This window comes from Jaculus jaculus, chromosome 16 (assembly GCF_020740685.1).
Source record: "Jaculus jaculus isolate mJacJac1 chromosome 16, mJacJac1.mat.Y.cur, whole genome shotgun sequence".
In the NCBI taxonomy this organism is placed as follows: Eukaryota; Metazoa; Chordata; class Mammalia; order Rodentia; family Dipodidae; genus Jaculus; species Jaculus jaculus.
Window position 1 is genome coordinate 16,449,780 of NC_059117.1, and position 19,159 is coordinate 16,468,938.

The following is a 19,159-nucleotide window of genomic DNA, read 5'->3' on the forward strand; positions in this document are numbered from 1 at the left end:
GCCCCTCAGAGCGTGGCCCCGCCCCCTCAGAGCGTGGCCCCGCCCACCCCCACTCCGCAGGATGCTGCGCCGGAGCCTGGAAAGTCTCCACGCCCAGGCAAGGGGGGCGGGCCCGAGCAGCGGCGGGGCGGGGCGTTGCGTCGGGGCGGGGCCGAGCCGAGCCCTGGCTGATAGGATTGACACCTAGGCGCCCAATGAGAACAGAGGAAATCCAAGATTGACTTTTCCCTCAGCCTGTAGAAACGAGAGGCGGGCCCAGTGGGACGATGACCGCCTTTTTGTCGGGTCAGTTGGTTTGCATTAGCGACCAAATGGTCCAATGGCCGCGGGGAGACGGGCCTCTGAACCCAGACTCGGTGGCGTCTCTACCCAATACGATAGGTCCAGGGACGGTGAGAACCAGCCCCGGATGTGGGCGGGGCCCAGAGGTAGATCTGGGAGAGTCGCTGCCCCGGCTGTTTGCAGAGACGGAACTGAGCCTTTTTCATAATTATCATGTGACGGGTTAGGATTTAATGGGGGGGAAGGCGTGGGAAAGAACGAGGACCCACACTGGCCGATCCCCCGTCCTTCGCTGCCCTCTGCGCTGTTCCTTCCTGCCGCGCTGCCAGGTGAGTCAGGAGCTCGGCCCTCGACCCCGGGACGAGCCGCCCCTCACCCTGTCACTCCCAGACGCACCCGCATTGCTGGCACGAGGGCCACTGGATGTGCTTCGTGCAAAAGCCGCATCCACTTCCAAAAGTGGGCTGAGCCTGCAGCCCAGAAAGCAGGGGGAGCGGTCGGGATAGAGCTCCGTTAGCCGCCCAACGACCAGGGTAGTTTAGGAGCATCCTGAAGTTCCGGGGACAAGAAGGGCCTACAAGCCAGCGAAGTTACAAAGCAGAGTGTCGTTCCTTTGAAGGATGGGTAAGTTGGCCCAGACTGGTGCAGCATGTGAGTTTGGAAAAGCCATTTACTTATTTATTATGTAGAGGGAATTGTAGGCTCATTAAGCAAACTACCTTTGGGATGAGGCAAGTTTCGTGTTGTTCCTTTACTGTTGCGAGAGGGGAAATGGGGTGGTGCGGAAAGGACTGTGGACGGGTCTGAACACTGGCGTACACACACAGGTGATAACATAAAGGCCCCGTAGATTTCCATATAGGGGAACTCTGAAGATGTCTCCTACTGATCATAATTATGTTCCAGGTACCAGAAATGACCACCTTAGGTGGGAAATATTTTACTCTTGGAGCACACTTGATCCTCCCATGAAAAAGGAAAGTGATGGCAGAAAGCACTAAAGTTTGCTTAGACTAATGATGTTTTTGTAAAACTGGAGTCATGTTTTACCATTGTAGCTCAAGTTTGAACTACACATTCCTTTGAGCATCATTTACATGTCAGCAAGGTACTTCCCTTGCTCTATTTTCCTGCAACTGTACATTATTGCACCCCACATCTTAAACACATTGCCACAATAAGATTATGCCCTTGCCTCCTTTCATCTCTGGTCCTAGAGTACCTGTGTTGAGTGCAGCCACCCAACAATGACTAGTCACTACTCAGTCCTTTAGGAGAAAATGAAGCTGCTCTCATGAAATGACAAACCATAAAGATACATTCAAGCATGTGTGTTAATGTAAATTTTTCTTCAAATTTGCTCATAGAGCCAAGTCTGGTGGCACATGTCTTTAATCCAAGCACTCAGGAGGCTGAGACTGGAGGAACACCATGAATTAAAGGTCATTTTGGGCTATAGAATGAATTCCAAGTCAGCCTGGGCTAGAGTGAGGCCCTGCTTAAAAAAAAAAAATAAAAGAAAATAAAAATGAAAAAAGATCACAGGTTGGATAGAGAAAACATTTACAAGATGAACTGCATCTGTAGTTTTTAATCAACCCACATGTCTCCAACTCAGTCTCACATTACACTCCATTCTCATTCCTAGCCTCTGGCAAGGAAGAGAGACCAGTGCAGAAAATGCTTTCCTGGGAACACAAGTACTGCATCATGAAGCATTTGCCAACTAAGAAAACAAGTTCAGGTAGATAGTTCTCTGAGGACAAAGAGGTTAGAACACTCATATCTAACTGAAGTACAAGAGATGTGGGGCTGGAGAGATGGCTTAGCAGTTAAAGGCTTTTGCCTACAAAGCCAAAAGATCCCAGTTGGGCTCTCCAGGACCCACATAAGCCAGATGCACAAGGGGGCACGTGTGTCTGGAGTTTGTTTGCAATGGCTGGAGGACCTGACATGCCCATTTTCTCTCAAATAAATACAAGTGAAAAAGAAAAGAAATGCAAGAGAGGTGTACTCTTCTACCATGATTACCATCCTACTAAGAGATGTGCATTGCACCAAAGCCATTCTAAAACTTAAGCACACTACTTAGGGCATTTGGTCCATCTAACCAACTTCTGCTTTTCTTTGTTTCTTCCTGCATCTTCTGAGCCCTGCCTCGTACCTCTGCCATTCTGATCTTTCTCTTCCCACCAATCTACAATGATTTTCTTTTTCTTTTTAATTTAAGATGGGCAGAGAGAGAGAATGGGCACACCAGGGCCTCTAGCCACTGCAAACAAACTCCAGACACATGTGCCGTCTTGTGCATCTGGCTTACATGGGTGCTGGGGAATCAAACCTGTGTCCTTAGGGGTTCACAGGCAAGCACCTTAACCGCTAGGCCATCTCTCCAGCCTATTTTATTTTATTTATTTAAAAGAAGGAGGCCAACAGGGAGAATGGGCATGACAGGGTCTCCAGCCACTGCAAATGACCTCCAGACGCATGTGCCACCTCGTGCATCTGGCTTTATGTAGCTACTGGGAATTGAACCTGGATCCTAATGCTTTGCAGGCAACTGCCTTAACTATTAAACCATCTCTCCAGCTGATTTTCAACCTGTCATTTGCCATGAGCTTATCATTATATTTAATCTCCCTTTCTAAAAATTTATTTCTCCTTTCTTAATCTGGCCTCTTAAATGTCATTTTGTCTGCTCCAAATAGCTCAAGGGAATAAAATGTTCTCAACTGTTTCCATTTCCTTGTTTTCTGTTGACTCCTCTGATGACTGCATTCAGTCTAGCTTCTGATTTCCCATTGTACTTAACTACTAATCTTGTTGCTCATAAGGTTGGTATAAAAAGTGGAGAAAGTTTCTGGAGGCCAATATGTGAAGATTAAATAAAATGCACACTTATATCTAAGCTATTACACTGGAGGTTGGGAAGATGGCTCAATGGTTAAAGGTGCTTCCTTACAAAAGCCTTCCTGTCGGGTTCAATTCCTAAGCCACTCACATAAACCTGATGCAAAAAGTAACACAAGCATCTGGCATTTGTTTGCAGCAACAGGACTGCCTGGCACATCCATATCTGCATGCAAATAAATAATTTATAATGCACCGGGTGTGGTGGTGCACTCCTTTAGTCCCAGCACTCGAGAGGCAGATGTAGGAGGATCACCGTGAGTTCAAGGCCACCCTGAGACTACATAGTTTATTCCAGGTCAGCATGGACTAGAGTGAAACCCTACCTGGAAAAACCAAAATAATAATAATTTACAGTGCATGTTTTTAAGAATTAGTAATGTTAGCCAGGCGTGGTGGTTCATGACTTTAATCCCAGCACTCAGAACACAGAGGAAGGAGGATTGCTGTGATTTCAAGACCAGCCCGAACCAGTGTGATACCTTACCTTGAAAAACAATATTAGTAATGTTATTGAAAGTGAAATGCAGAAAATATGGGCTGGAGAGATGGCCCAATGATTAAGGCACTTGCTTGCACAGGATACCAGCAGGGGTTCAATTCCCCAGTACCTACTTAAAGACAGATGCAAAAGTGGCATGTGTGTCTGGAGCTCATTTGCACTGGCAAAGGCCCTACCTTCCCCACACACATTCTCTTTCTTGCAAGTGTTAATAATGTTTTTAAAATATTCTGCAGGAGACACATTCCAGCATTCTGTGGCAGGAGCAAAGGAACTATTCTCCGCACCCTCTTTCTGAATCTCAATTTCTCAATGTGAGCCCTGAATTATATCCAACTGGTCTGGGCTTTCTCGACTTTCTTCCATCCTCAATAGGTTATTTTACTCCCTTTAAGAACCAGCTAAAGGGCTGGAGAGATGGCTTAGCGGTTAAGCGCTTGCCTGTGAAGCCTAAGGACCCCAGTTCGAGGCTCGGTTCCCCAGGTCCCACGTTAGCCAGATGCACAAGGGGGCGCACGCATCTGGAGTTCGTTTGCAGAGGCTGGAAGCCCTGGCGCGCCCATTCTCTCTCTCTCCCTCTGTCTGTCTTTCTCTCTGTGTCTGTCGCTCTCAAATAAATTTTTTAAAAAAAGCTAAATAAATAAATAAAAGCCCATAAAAAGTAAAATTAAATTATTCTGGAAAACAGTAGTATGGGGGAAAAAAAAGTGAGTATATACTAGGCCTCCCAGATGTTAGTACATGTCCTAGATTAATAGCAAATCTCAGTTTTATTGCAAAATAAAAATATAGATTGGGAGCTGACAAGATGGCTTAGTTGTTAAAGGCACTTGCTTGCAAAGCCTGATGGCCCAGGTTCAATTCCCCAGTAACCACCTAAAGCCAAATACACAAAGTGGCACATGCATCTGGAGTCATTTGCAGTGGAAGGAAGCCCTATGCACCCAAACTCATTCTCACTCTCTCTGCCTCTTTCTCTCTCAAATAAACATTTAAAAATAGATTGTTGAAACAGTGATAAAAAAAATTAGTTCCAGGACTGGAGAGATGGTTCATTGGTTAAGACACTTGCTTGCGAAACCTTGACAGCCTGGGTTCAATTCCCCAGTACCTACATAAAGCCAGATGCACAGTGTGGCACATGCATGTGCAGTTCATTTTCAATGGCAGGAGGCCCTGGCATGCCCATTCTCATTCTCTCCCTCCCCCTTTTTCTTTTCTTCTCTTGCAAATAAAAATATTCTTAAAAAAATTAACTTCTAATAATTGAAAAATGCCTCAGGTTTTTAAGTGGTCTACTTTAGGAAGAATCAACCTTAGAATTTAAAAACATAAGAAACTGATTATATGAAAATCCAGAAATGTGCATGCTTTCTATATATTTAGCCCAGCAATATCTTTACAAGCTTTTTATTCTCACAATTTTTACTAATTAGTCTATCCTTACAAAGCTTCATACCACCTCTTTTTCACAGCTCTGGTTTTTAGATGCTTTTAGAACCCACTGAAATTGAAGGAAAAAATAGGCTTGCAAATGTAGATGGAGGTTAAGAGGGAACAGACTCATTTTGAATAAAGCTTATACGTGGGGTATGTACTAAAAATTTTAGTATGAGCTATAAGAAATAATGAACATACTGTCAGTGATTTCTAAAAGGTTCAGAAGTTTTCAAAGGAAGCATACTAGAATGTTTTCAAAATTGGAGTCTATGAAGTGGGAAATAAAGCAACTGTGTTCAATTAGGAATGGAAATGGAGGGTTTGGGTTTTGGGTTTTCCAGTATCAAATCTTGACTTCCCCCCTTAGGATATATTTCATTTCAACCCTGCAACAACCTCCTTTCAACTGTTTAAATGAGAATGTCCTTGGCTCAGAGAGTACTACTCACCTGGCTTTTCACATTGCTCTTCTTGATCATGTTGGTGTTGAAGCTGGATGAGAAGGCGCCTTGGAACTGGTTCCTCATCTTTATTCCAGTCTGGATATTCGACACTATCCTTCTGGTGATGCTGATTGTGAAAATGGCTGGGCAGTGTAAATCTGGCTTTGACCCTCGGCATGGATCACACAGCATTAAAAAGAAAGCCTGGTACCTCATCGCAATGTTACTTAAATTAGCCTTCTGCCTCGCACTGTGTGCTAAACTCGAACAGTTTACTACCATGAATCTCTCCTATGTCTTCATTCCTTTGTGGGCCTTACTGGCTGGGGCTTTAACAGAACTGGGATATAATGTCTTTTTTGTGAGAGACTGACTTCTAAGCACATCATCTCACTTTCTTTTGCTTTCAACAAGCTGTAATAAAAGTGTTCTGAAACTTCACAAAGCTTCAAGAACTGAGTGGAAAATACCAAATGTAGTCTTACACTACTTCCATGAAACAGGACTGGTGAGTCAACCCAAAGCTGAATTATTCAGTATTTGAGTTAGTGATACTGTCATCATCCTATGTAAATAAAGTTTGTTTTCAACCTTATTTTTTTCCATGACTCTTGAATTACCTGTTTTAAGTATGTGGTCAATATTTAAAGTAAGTACATAATTGGATAGTAGTTTACTATGTTGTGGCTCTGGTACAAGCATAGTAAATGGTGATGCTTTCTAAATTTATGAAGGAAAAAGGCAATTACTGAAATAATTAGGGATGTTACTTTATGTTCACATTCAGAACAAATCTGGGAATTTGACAGGTTTTTCTCAAGTTCACCTTTAGCTATACCTTTATAATATAGAAATACATTGCTGTTATAAACACTACCCAATAAATAAAAATATTTTTTTTAAAAAGGGGGGTGCTGGAGAGATGGCTTAGCAGCTAAGGCACTTGCTTGCAAAGCCAAAGGACCCAAGTTTGATTCCCTAGGACCCTCTTAAGGTAGATGCACAAGGATGCCTGCATGTGGAGTTCGTTCACAGTGGCTAGAACCCATTCTCTCCCTCCATTTTTTTTAAAAGCATTAAAAAAACATTCAAAAATAAAATAAAAACACTACCTCCAGAAAGAAACATCCAAGACTCTTACTGAGGCCATTATTTTTCAGGTTAGCGCAGACATATAACTTGTTTGGGCAGGGTTATTATAATTTCTGATTAAAAGCAACTTGTGAACAAACATCTTCCTGAAATGTGGTTTATGGATCTTTTGAACAACCCACCCTCAGCTAGCTATATGTTTTGGAACATACTCCAAGGGAGTTGTCAAAACAAAATACTGAGAGCTATACTTGGAGTAGAGTTTACTCTAGTTTTAACATTATTGACCTTACAGACTACTGCTTTCCACTTTACTTTTCCACAGTTCAGCAAGTAAATGGAACTGATGTTGGCTAAAAAGCAGACATGGCAGCGAGAGGAAAGCAAACCATAGAATCCTTTTCCTACAGAGTAGGTAGGCACCCAAGTCATGACAAGAAACTAGTTCTCTATTGGGAGGAAAATTATTGGTCCTTTTAGCATTTAGTAATAAATTACCGACTAGCAATGGAATTTCCTTTAATGTTGATTGGTTGTTTGCTGAGTAACCCCAAGCTATCAGTGTGGTCCTACTTCATGACATAAGATACATAGTTACAGTGTCAGCACTATGGGACAGAACAGGGCAGGACACCTTATTCTAATGGTGAAAATGAAGCTAAAGTAAATGAAATAAAGCCAGGGCTTCTATTAAATATAAATATAGATATGTTAAGAAAATGACTCCAAATGTAGGTTGGTAAAAATGAGAAGCATTGGTGGAAACTGTTCATTATGAAATTTTAGGTAAGCAGGCGGATATGGCAGCATAAACCTTTAATCCTAGCACAGTGAGTTACAAATCAGCCTGGACTAGAGTGAGATCCTTCCTAGAAAACAAAGTACTAGGTAGATAACATGTAGTGAAGTTTGTATGAGAAATGTGCCTTACACTTCGACGTTTTACTCTCGTTTTGCTTGCTCTGTATTTGAGTCAGTCATATTCTAACAGTGTATTGCCACTATCCATACACTGAGAGAAATGGGCAATCTATGACAGACTTCTGTTGTTGTTGTTTTTGTTTTTCGAGGTAGGGTTTCACTCTAGCCCAGGCTGACCTGGAATTCACTATGGAGTCTCAGGGTGGCCTCTGCCTCCCTAGTGCTGAGATTACAGGCATGCGCCACCACACCCGGCCAGTGACAGACTTTTTAAATGTTTACTCACTCCCAGCACAACTTGACCTTGACTGCCCTTTATAAAACTTTCCTTATATACCTACCTTCTGCCCCAAAGCTAGAATACATAAAAGAAACTTTGATGATGAAATTGTGACCCAAAACTGCTCTTCTATTTTGACTTTCTCATTTCCAACAGCAGAAGCATAACACTGAGTGTGTCTTTAAGCCAAGCAGCATGCTAAATAAGCATCTGACATGTTCTGTTGATTAATTTTCACCAGTTAACAGAGTTGGTATTCTCCCACTTACAGGTGAGATCAACAAAGTGAAGTGATTTTCTCAGGGCTGTACAAGTGTGTGATTCCTTTTTTTAATACACGTGTATTAAGCATCAGCTGCAGTTATACAAGTGCATTCAGTCTATTATGCCAATGAAATGGCTTTATAGGATTGACTGAAAAATGTCACCTTTATGTACTGGTCCCACTCTGCAACAAAATGGGTACAAGCTCTAAAACTTAGTGCAGTTTGTCGTCATGTTTCAGAATTTCTGATTTTTAAATGTCTATAGTGTCAAGGAGAACCACAAAAGCTTAAACAATGATTTTCTGATAGCCTAACCACTTTACCAAATAAGACATAAAAATAAATTCCACCTCAGATTATGAGAGATAATTAAGATGGTGGTTACAGTTGCTATTTTGATCATTTAGGGCCTTGTTAAAAATCATTAATCTGCTCTAACTTTCAGTATCTTTGAGAAAGCTAGTTCTAAATGCCAGGCTGTTTTACCAGTTTAATTGCTTTACACAATACTGCCTCTCTTCAAACTGCCAAGGTCTTGCCTATCTACTGGCTACCTAAAACAGTATCCAAAAGATTATAGTATAAAACAGAAACTTGGTATTCAACAGTATCCTGTGATCTAATTTTCTTGGTTAAAGTCTGAGAGTTTGAGTAGATGGCCCTCAATATATTCAGTGTTTTATTAGTTTGTAGTTTGAATCTGCAGCCACCTGGCTGGAGGAGGTGAATCTTTGGGTCCAGCCCTAAGGTGTGGTGGTGGATTTGAGATTCCAATCTAAAGACAATGCAAAGTGCTTAGTTCTACCTGGAGTTCCTGAAGTGTGCTGTGTGGCTTTTGACTTTTAGGCTTGTTTTTCTCTCTGTGTGTTTGGCCCTGTGAAAGCAGGACAGCTTCTTCTGCTATTATGGAACTTCCCCTGGATCTGTAAGCTTTAATAAATCCCTTCCTCTATAACTGTGCCTAGTCTGAAAGTTCATCTCAGCTGAAGCTGTCTGCAACACAGTCCTAGAATCATATTAAAATCAGTAACTTTTTAAATTATGAAACCTACATAATTTGTTTCCCCCTTCCCTAAGGTTCTTCTGTTCCCTCCTTAATTAAACACCAAGAATACTTGTAGAGTAGACATTAGGTGTGACAACTGACAGAAGAAAATGCCTAACCTGTAGTTCATGATTCAGCTCTAGCCTAGCATACACGTTATCAGTACGTATGGTGTGTGAACAAAGAACTAGCTCTGCAGAGTGAGCAGCTGGAATGAAACCAGTAAAGGCAATACGGAAATGATGCTTCAGTGGAGGGCTGAAGACAGAAGTCAGATTTCACTGTTCTGGTCCAGAATTCTAAAAAGTACACAAAACACACCACAAGCAAGCATGTCAGCACTCCATATCCACAGGGCTTCCTCATCAGATCATTATTCCCTAAACAATGTAGCATCTTTACAGAGCCTTGACTTGAATTAGGTAGTAAGTAATCCAGAAATGATTTTAAATATATACAGGAGGATATGCCAAGGTAATAGACAAATCCTATATACCACTTTATAGAGAATACTTACACATGTGGAGACTTGGTTATGAAAAATGGATCTAGGAACCAATAACCACATAAATACTGCTGAAACTGAAAGTCAGGCAAGCCAGATGGAAGAGACTGCCTGGTACATGCAATAAAGAAGAACACTGAAGGCTTTACATTACTAGACTAAGCATATGGCTGGCCTTTACTCTTCAGAAAAGCATGTTTCCAAACAAAAGAGCACGAATCCTACCTATCATAGATCAACCTGGGGGGCGACAGAATGGATTGAACTGTGAAAGGAAGGCTGAGACTGCATGCAGCCTACATTTTAGACTACTTTAAAGAGTATAAGTGAAACATCCATCCACTGTGACTAAGAAGACAATATATGCATTTCTAGAGTCAATGTGAAACCTCATACATTAGGGAAAAAGAAAAATCACATTACCATTAGTTGTCTATGTAGATAGTGATGTCAGTAACCAAATTAGAGAGAAAAGGAGCAACTAATGATTGAGGACAAGACAGAATAGGGGAGAATTACATTTGACATATGAATAATTAAAACAAATAAAAAACTAGGCTAGCTGAAAATCCTGGTATACAGTAAACAGACCTAAAGGAAAGATAATGGTTAAATAATAGTTGCGAGACAAGAAAAACCTTCCAAAGAAAACCAAAAACTACCCTCCAGACATAAAATGGCCTTGATATCCATGACCTCATAGTGCCTGACACTACCTACACAAGACCGTTGTAAGAGGAGGGAAAGATCACGACATCAAAATAAAAGACTTATTGAGATGGGGAGGGGATATAATGGAGAATGGAATTTCAAAGGGGAAAGTGGGGGAAGGGAGGGTATTACCATGGGATATTTTTTATAATCATGGAAAATGTTTTAAAAATTGAGAAAAAATAAAATAAGATTAAAAAAAAAGAAAACCAAAAATAAACAAAAAAGAATACAGTTTTAAGAAACAGTAGATGCTAATCCAGATGTGGTGGCTCACGCCTTTGATCCCAGCACTCGGGAGGCAGAGGTAGGAGGATCGCCATGAGTTCGAGGCCACCCTGAGACTACATAGTAAATTCCAGGTCAGTCTTAACTAGAATGAGACCCTGCTTATAAAAAAAAAAAAAAAGAAAAGAAAAGAAATAATCAATAGAAATAGTAGGTGATGAGGAGGTTAGAGTGAAATTCTAAGAAGTCTTGCCAGCAGATTTGGTATCAAAAGATGGCCTTTGAGAACACCAGTTCTGCCAAGCAGTGAAACATGAGGATTAAAATGAAACTGCAGTGAAATGAGGAAGGAGTGAAAGATGAGGAAACAAAGGCACAGAGTTCCGAAAACTTAACTGGAGAAAAATGAGAGCACTAACAAAAGCCAAGCTTAAGCAAAAGGTTGTTTTTAAAAACAACAAATGAAATTCATCATGTAAAAAATGTGGCTCAGGGCTGGAGAGAAGGCTTAGCAGTTTTAAGGCGCTTGCCTGCAAAGCCTAAGAACCCATGTTGGACTCTCAAAATCCCACATAAGCCAGACACACAAAGGTGAGGCAAGCACAAGGTTGCACATGGCGACTAGGTAGCATAAGCATCTGGAGGTCTACTGTAGTGGCAGAGGCCCTGGCACACCATTTCTCTCTCTCTCTTTCTCTTTAAAAACAAAAACTAAAAATGTAGCTCAGTTAAACAAAATTTCAGTGAAAAAAATCTTGTGAGAATGGGAACCAAACTACCCAAATTAATTTCAGGACCCAGAGTTCTCATATTTTTGCAGTACAGTTCTGGGTAGCCATCACAGAAAACTAACAACAGAAGTAATACATTTCACTTTAATTTCTAGTTAATATAAATCCTTCCTATATTTTTTTTTCTCAGCTAATTTCCATTCTGACTGTCTGAAAACCAGGAAGAGCCTGAAATGCAGTGTGATGTCCCTTTCACCAAGTAGATAGTACACACATCTCTTAGTCTCTTAAAATGAAAATAATCTTTTGGGGGCTATTTGATATTATTATAGTTTAAGCTGCAGTATATAGTAGGCTATAGGAACTGAACAAAAAAGCCAGGAGAGCTAGGCGTGGTGGCGCACACCTTTAATCCCAGCACTCAGGAGGCAGAGGTAAGAGAATGACTGAGTTCAAGGCCACCCTGAGACTACATAGTGAATCCCAGGTAGCCTGACCTAGAGTGAGACATTTAAAAAAGAAAAGGACAAACTGGATCTTAGCCACTTAGGAAGCTGAGGCAGGAGAATCACAAGGGCTATAGTGAGTTGAAGAGCAGCCTGGACAACTTAAGACTTTGTAGCTCAGTAATAGAGCATTTGCCTAACGTGAGTGAGGCCCTGGGTTCAATCCTGAGTAGCAAGAATCCTAACCGAAGAATGAATAAATAAAAAAAAAGTTGGGATGGAAAACAATTTGAAATACTCCTGAGTTTTTAGCTTAATTATATAAAATGAACGGTCAGTAAAATAGGTTTAATTAAGCAGTGTATGTTAAAGTCACTAAAATTTTGTTGACCGATCAAAGTAGGTAAACAAACCCAATAATCAGGTTGAAGAATAAGGAGTTCTTCCACTATTCCAAAAATCTAAAACCCATCATGTCATTTTTTTGTAAAGAATGACATGCTTATCCTTCCTTCCTGAAAGAGTCATATCTAGGGAAGGTATTCATTATGCCATTCCAGCTCTCAGACCTACCTACAAGCTTTAAGGAAACCTCAACATTACTATCAAGTGATGTAATTCAATTCAGTAGTTTTTAGAAGGATAAAAGAGATTTTCATATTAGAATCACTTTCAAGATTTTGTAGACTTTTAAGACAAAATAACTTAAAGATGCTGAGATTTAAATACCTCAAATTCAATAATTACAAAACAAAGGTAAGAAGATTGTGGTCATCAATCTTAGTATTTATTGAAAGGTGGAAGACAAAGAACCCCTCAAACTCCAGAGACAAATATGTACCTTTGCTAAATGTAAAATGAGTAAAATATCTGTTTTACATGTCAATAAACTTGTCCAAAAATAACTGAAAGCAAATTTATCAAAACAGTACTAGTTTATTATTTACAAAAAAATCTTACCTGCCATATTATAATATTTGGGAAAAACTGTTTTACTCTCAGTTACATTAAGTACATACCTTAAAGGCTTGACCTAAGAAAGAAAATCTTTCCTACCCTCAATAACATCACCCGTTTGTGGAAACAAACGCATGCACACATACACACACATACACACACACACACACACACACACACACACACACACACACACACATTGTGCTGGATTAACCTAATCTTTAAGGTCAACAGTCTTGTGGCAAGGAAGGTAATGAATATATGGCTTAGTAAATTTAAATTCAAAACTAAATATCAAAAATGTTTAATTCTTTTGCTAACCTGAGTATGGAATATATATTACTTAGTTAAGAGGATATAAACAAAAATAGGGAAAATGAAGAAGAAAAAACACTATAGCAAACACCACTGAGGTACCTAAGTTTTCATGTAAAGGTCTGTGTATCAATTTAATAATTTATATAACATTTATTCTCTACAGCATATGGCCATATTAAAACTATAAATATTAAGTGCTTTATCGTTCTGGTTCAAGATACTGGAAATAAAAACAAAAATTTATATTCAGATAAAGAAGTGGAATGTTCTATCTAGGAAACTATTAATAATGCAATATTAAAATATAAAGGTGTGTGTGTGTAACAATGGTGGTAAATTCTCAGACTACATCTGAAGAGGATTTTAAAGTAACCCGTAAGGTCAGGCACGCAAGCATGACTCAAGTCTGTAATAAGGCTTTATCTCGAACTCTTAAACCTACCGGTTTACATATACTTCACACCTCCACCGAGATGTATGCATCTTACAAAGCAATTAAATTCTTGCATTATGGGTTAAGTTTCACTACAGGTTACATAAGAAACAATACCTAAAAGCAACAACTATAATTGCTCTAGCTATGTCTTCTTTTAACTTAAAATTTTAAGGCTCATATTTTGGAGAGACACCCTAAAGACATTTACTTAAAAGTCGGACCTCAATGCGTCTATGTATATGCTACTGAAAAAACTGGAAATAAAATACCTTCTTAAATAGATTACCTACAGCTTAAAGACTAAATTTCAACCCTATCCCTTCCTATTTTCAATACTGGTTTGTTAAGAACTTTTATATCCCAAAAAGGTAGGTGTGAATCACTAAATTTAGCTTTAACCAGAATTAACTTTGGAGGCGATGATGATTACACATAAAACAAAACCCTTATTTACACTGTCATGATTTTCAGCTTCTTCATCCCCTGAACTTCCTTATCCCCTGAACACACTGATCTCCTATTGCATTTGTCTTCTTATGAAGCTAGGGGGCAGAACCAACATCACTGCTGCAGTGAATTATTTGTTCTGGTGAAATGCATTTTTCTAAACAGCTTCTTCCTATTAGAAGTATGAAACGTGTGGTGGGCACCATCATTGAGGTGAAAAAGAAACAGCAGCAGTGTCCCAAAAAGCAGCACAAGGAAAGCCAACAGAAAGTCGTCAGAATAAGGGTGGGCTGAGAATAAAACAAAGAGCAAAACAAATCTGCAGAAAGTAGAGTTCCTTACATCCACCTTGACACACATCAAGCACTTGTTTAACTTTTAGTGACAGAAGTACTTCGTTTGAGATAATGAAGTCCATCAGCAAGCAGACTGTTTTACCCGTCCTTAGTGAGGCACTGGCAAGCCCATTTCCTACCACAGCAGACTTTCTGGACTATCTAAAGAGGAAGTACACCAAGTTGTTTGCCTTGTGAAGGAGGGTGTGGAGGGCATCCTGAGAAAGACAAGGTAACATCACTTTGGTAGTTATACCTCTACATGTTAAGTCATTGTCATTGCCATTATTCACAATTTTGTCTTTGTCACAATTTTCTTCCATTCGCTAAGAAAAATGTAAAAGAGGACTTTTAATTGCTCACAACTAAACATTTTTACTCAGGTACTACTAAGCATAGTACAAGTGGTTATTTGTATTCCTTATTTCTATTCCTTATATAATAAAGAAAATTTATGTAAGGGCTAAAGAATCTGGCCACATAACTTCTTTAAAAGGATTAGGTATCATCAACATACCTTGTTTCTCCCAGTTTTCTTAAATTCCACTAATTAAATTGTGTTCTTATTGTTGAATATAAATATTTTGAAATGTAGTCCAGGAAGTTGAGCCCAATTTATCAATTTAAGAAAATGTGAAAAATGATATACATATGTACATTTCCATACACGCATGTGCACAAACACACATATACTTTCATAACTGAATCCTGGATTTTGAAAATGATCCACAGTGTGGGGAATATAAATAATTACTAGATTTGAATACATACATTTGCACTCTATCACCATTTGAAATGGATATACCAGCAGAGAGAAGCATATCAAACAATTTAACTGAATTGTCACTTTATCTTTCCAAACTCAAAAGAAAATATATTTATTATGAACCTTTATTAGGTGGCTCACATTTCAGTATAAATCACACTAAAAAGATCTTTAAAAAGCTATTTACACTACAGTGCTGACACATTTAAAATGAAAAAAAAAATTGGTATAAATAAGCTCTATGGAAAAGCCTGAAATTGTCAAAAAAAGAATTCTGGCTCATATTACAAAATATATATATATATATGTATTTATATACTATATGTTAATGTCAGCTGTATTCTAAAACCTACAACTCCAACTCAAATGACATTTTAAAGACTCCTTTATGTTTTAACCTGCAATGTTTACAGTGCATCTGGCCCTAAGTGCTTCACAGTTATGGACAGGCACTGAGGAATGTTACAAAGCTACATAAACTATGTTTTGTAACAGACTTGAGAGCAAGTCCCGGGCTTGCTTTCAGATTCCATGAATCATTATTTTAAAACTATTTAAATCTTATATACAAATTTAGCACAAAATGTCATCACTTTTATCTTGATTTGAGTGTATGGAGCCATGTTGCCTTGTATCAACTAGATTTATGAGATTTCCAGTACACAAATCTTCCTTAAATTCCTTCTTGTTATTTTCAAATTTAGAATCTGTGTCCGTCGTAAAATCTGTAAACTGAACATGATCCAATTTTGCCTTAACATTCTTGCCATCTATATTATTCGATGCTTTAGTCTTTTCAGAAATAGTAACATTCCCAGGTTCTTCCTTGATTCTTACAGATGCAGTAGATTCATGTTTAATCTGCTGTAATTCACATTTAGAATGAAGTTTGTCTGAAAGAACAGAGTCCAAGGAGGTTTTTCTTACAGCACAATTCACGTTGCCAGTGTAAGGTCCAAGAACTGACGATGTGGGACCTGGTAATGTTCCTGTGTCATGTGTGTCTGTACTGTGAGAAGTGTCCTCCTCAGCATGATATAATTTAAGCCGTACATGCCAGGCTAAACTGCACACAGCTGAAACTGTCTTGAACTGATGAACAACGTTCCTTGGGATAAAATAAATGTCATTATCATACAGCTGAATCCTGGCATAGCGAATGCCTTCTCTTCTCAGTTGATTAAGTTTTGCATCATCAACCCACTGGACACACTAAAAAAAGAAAAGAAATAAAAAATACAAGTAAGAACTCAGTAGAGCAGTGAGGAACAAAGATAGCAGAGAGGGAAAAGGAACCAAGAGAATAGTGAGACAAGAGAAAGGTCAAATTATAGTACATTCTTATATTAAAGTTCTCAATAAAAAATTTTAAGGGCTGGGCATGGTGGTGCACGCCTTTAATCCCAGCACTCAGGAGGCAGAGGTAGGAGGATCACCATGAGTTCAAGGCCACTCAGGGACTACATAGAGAATTCCAGGTCAGCCTTAGCTAAAGTGAGACCCTACCTCAAAAAGAAAGAAAGAGAGAGAGGGAGAGAAGAAAAGAGAAAAGAAAAGAAAAAATGTTTTTTTTTAAATTTTTTTAAACTATAATTTCACAAGTTCTTAATTAAAGGAAATACATTTTTTTAAAGCATTTTTATTTATTTATTTGAGAGCGACAGACACAGAGAGAAAGACAGATAGAGGGAGAGAGAGAGAATGGGCGTGCCAGGGCTTCCAGCCTCTGCAAACGAACTCCAGACACGTGCGCCCCCTTGTGCATCTGGCTAACGTGGGACCTGGGGAACCGAGCCTCGAACCGGGGTCCTTAGGCTTCACAGGCAAGCGCTTAACCGCTAAGCCATCTCTCCAGCCCAAGAAAAAATGTTTGAAGGGCTGGAGAGATGGCTTAGTGGTTAAGGTGCTTGCCTGTGAAGCCTAAGGACCCAGGTTTGATTATCCAGGTCCCACTTAAGCCAGATGTACAAAGTGACACATGCATCTGGAGTTCATTTACACTGGCTAGATTCCCTGTGTGCCCCATTCTCTCCCTCCCTCTCTCCTTCCCTCCCTCTCTCCTTCCCTCCCTCCCTCCCTCTCCCTCTCTCTCTCTCTCTCTCTCTCTCTCTTCCTCCCTCCCTCCCTCTCTCCCTCCCTTGCTATGTGTTTCAAATAAAATAAAAGAAGGCCAAAAAAATGTTGTAAGTGACTGGAGAGAAGGCATAGTAGCTAAGTAAAGCACTTGACTGCAAAGCCAAAGGGTCCAGGTCTAATTCCCCAGGACCCATGTAAGCCAGATGCACAAAGTGGCGCATGTATCTGGAGTTCATTTGCAGTGAGTAAAGGCCCTGGCAAGCCAATTCATAGCCTCTTCCCTACCCCACTTCTCTCTCTCTGCCTCTCTCTCTCAATTTTTTTTTCAAATCTACAAAAAATGTTTTTAAAAAGAAGTGACTAAAGCCGGGCATGGTGATGCATGCCTTTAATCCCAGCACTCAGGAGGCAGAGGTAGGAGGATCGCCAAGAGTTCGAGGCCACCCTGAGACTACATAGTGAATTCCAGGTCAGCTGAGCCATAGTAAGACCCTACCTTGAGAAAAAAAAAAGAAGAAGAAGAAGAAGAAGAAGTGACAAGGTAGAAAGCAAGAGAAAAGCTGGGGAAATAAATCTGCACTGGACTGTGCTTTAAAAGCATTTCGGAGAAGAAAAAAAGATGTAGATTGCTCTTACAAACTGGGTTTTTTTTTTAATGAGTTGGTAGAAAAATACAGGTAATAAAATACAAGAAAATAAAAGAACACAAAATAATAATAAAGACAAGTGTTTTTCACAATAAATATAAAGATAACAACTATTTAAATTGTACCTGGGACAGTGGAGGCTCATGTAAATCTAACTGCAGTCGTTGAACTACTTCTAAGAAATCTTCCGCATGAAAACAAATGACATCTTTGGTTATTCGGGGCTGATCAGCCCTAAAAATGGGTGATAATAAAGAGTCTGCTATTAATGTTTCCAAACAAATTTACATTATGATCAATACCAAAGTCTTCCCACATATAATGATAAATGTAACTGAAAAACCACTCTAAGGATGGAGAAATGGCTTTAGTGATTAAGGCACTTGCCTACAACGCCTAAGGACCCAGGTTCAATTCCCCAGAACCTATGTAGCCAAACACAGGGTGGCACGTGTGTCTGGAGTTCATCTGCAGTGGCTGGAGGCCCTGACACACCATTCTGTGTCTCTCTGTCTCTCTCATAAAAAAATAAAGTGAAATTGCAAATATTACATAAAAGAAGTTGAGGGCATCCTGTTAAGTGAAATGAGAGGCAAGTGCAGAAACACACACACACACACACACACACATATACACATTCTCACTTATATGTGTATGCTAAAAGAGCTGCTTTTAAACAAACAAGGAACAGAATAGTGGGTACTAGAGAGTCAGAAATGGAAAAATGGGAGGCAGAGAGAGGATGGTTAATGGTACATGTGGGTAGGAAGAATAACCTGGTTTTCTATAACATAGTAGGGTAATTATGGTTAACATTTAATTGTATATTATGAAGTAGATAATGATAAAATGTAAATAAAGACTTGTAAACAAGACTGGGGAGATGTCTAGTGGCATGAGTATTTGCTACTTTAGCATAAGTGCCTCAGGCTAGAGATTGGAGACCAACAAGTTGACTCCCCAGAACCTACACAGAAGGTGGGCATGGCCATATACAGCTGTAACCCCAGTACAGTCAGGGGTCAGGGCACTGAGAACTGGAGAATGACTGGGGCTTGCTGACAGAGGCTACAAGTTAAGGAGGAACTCTATCTCAGGAAAAAAAGTACGTGGGTGAGCAATAATGGAGTATGAGGTGCGCATATCTGCACACATAGATGCATACATGACATCCATCACACTACACATACACACAAAACAAAGAATAAAATCTTTAGTACAGTTAGACTATACAAATACAGGTTTGAGAGAGAATGAAACCATTTTATCAGTGTTTCCATAGTAAGTGAAAATTTTTTTAAATTTCCTCCCCCTTCCCTCCCTCCAAAAAACCAAGTTAGAAACGAAGAAAGCTTTTCATTAACTAGCAGTAACT

At 39.6% G+C, this 19,159-nt stretch overlaps 2 protein-coding genes across 3 annotated transcripts in view; one reads left to right on the top strand and one right to left on the bottom strand.

The window, feature by feature from the left end:
* The first annotated feature begins 393 nt into the window (after window positions 1–393).
* Window positions 394–6,172, top strand: Tmem60 (transmembrane protein 60). Of its 2 annotated transcripts, none has more exons than XM_012947609.2 (2): window positions 394–611; window positions 5,502–6,172. In XM_012947609.2, exon 2 carries the CDS (start codon window positions 5,549–5,551, stop codon window positions 5,948–5,950), a length of 402 nt encoding a protein of 133 aa, XP_012803063.1. In that variant the 5' UTR covers window positions 394–611; window positions 5,502–5,548; the 3' UTR covers window positions 5,951–6,172. The 2 variants fall into 2 exon arrangements, with proteins under 2 accessions (XP_012803063.1, XP_044991925.1); XM_045135990.1 differs by lacking the exon at window positions 394–611 and adding an exon at window positions 619–906.
* Window positions 6,173–12,718: 6,546 nt separating this feature from the next.
* Window positions 12,719–19,159, bottom strand: part of Rsbn1l (round spermatid basic protein 1 like) — a 71,801-nt gene continuing 65,360 nt past the window's right edge. The window contains exons 7-8 of the mRNA XM_045135818.1: window positions 17,910–18,018; window positions 12,719–16,273 (exon numbers count right to left, since the gene is read on the bottom strand). Coding sequence (XP_044991753.1) covers window positions 15,635–16,273; window positions 17,910–18,018 — 748 coding nt within the window. The 3' untranslated portion in view covers window positions 12,719–15,634. The remainder of the gene's footprint in view (window positions 16,274–17,909; window positions 18,019–19,159) is intronic.

What these genes read in the sequence shown, in the direction of transcription:
- Tmem60 (XM_012947609.2), top strand. Translation starts at nt 5,549, where the DNA reads ATGAGAATGTCCTTGGCTCAGAGAGTACTACTCACCTGGCTTTTCACA.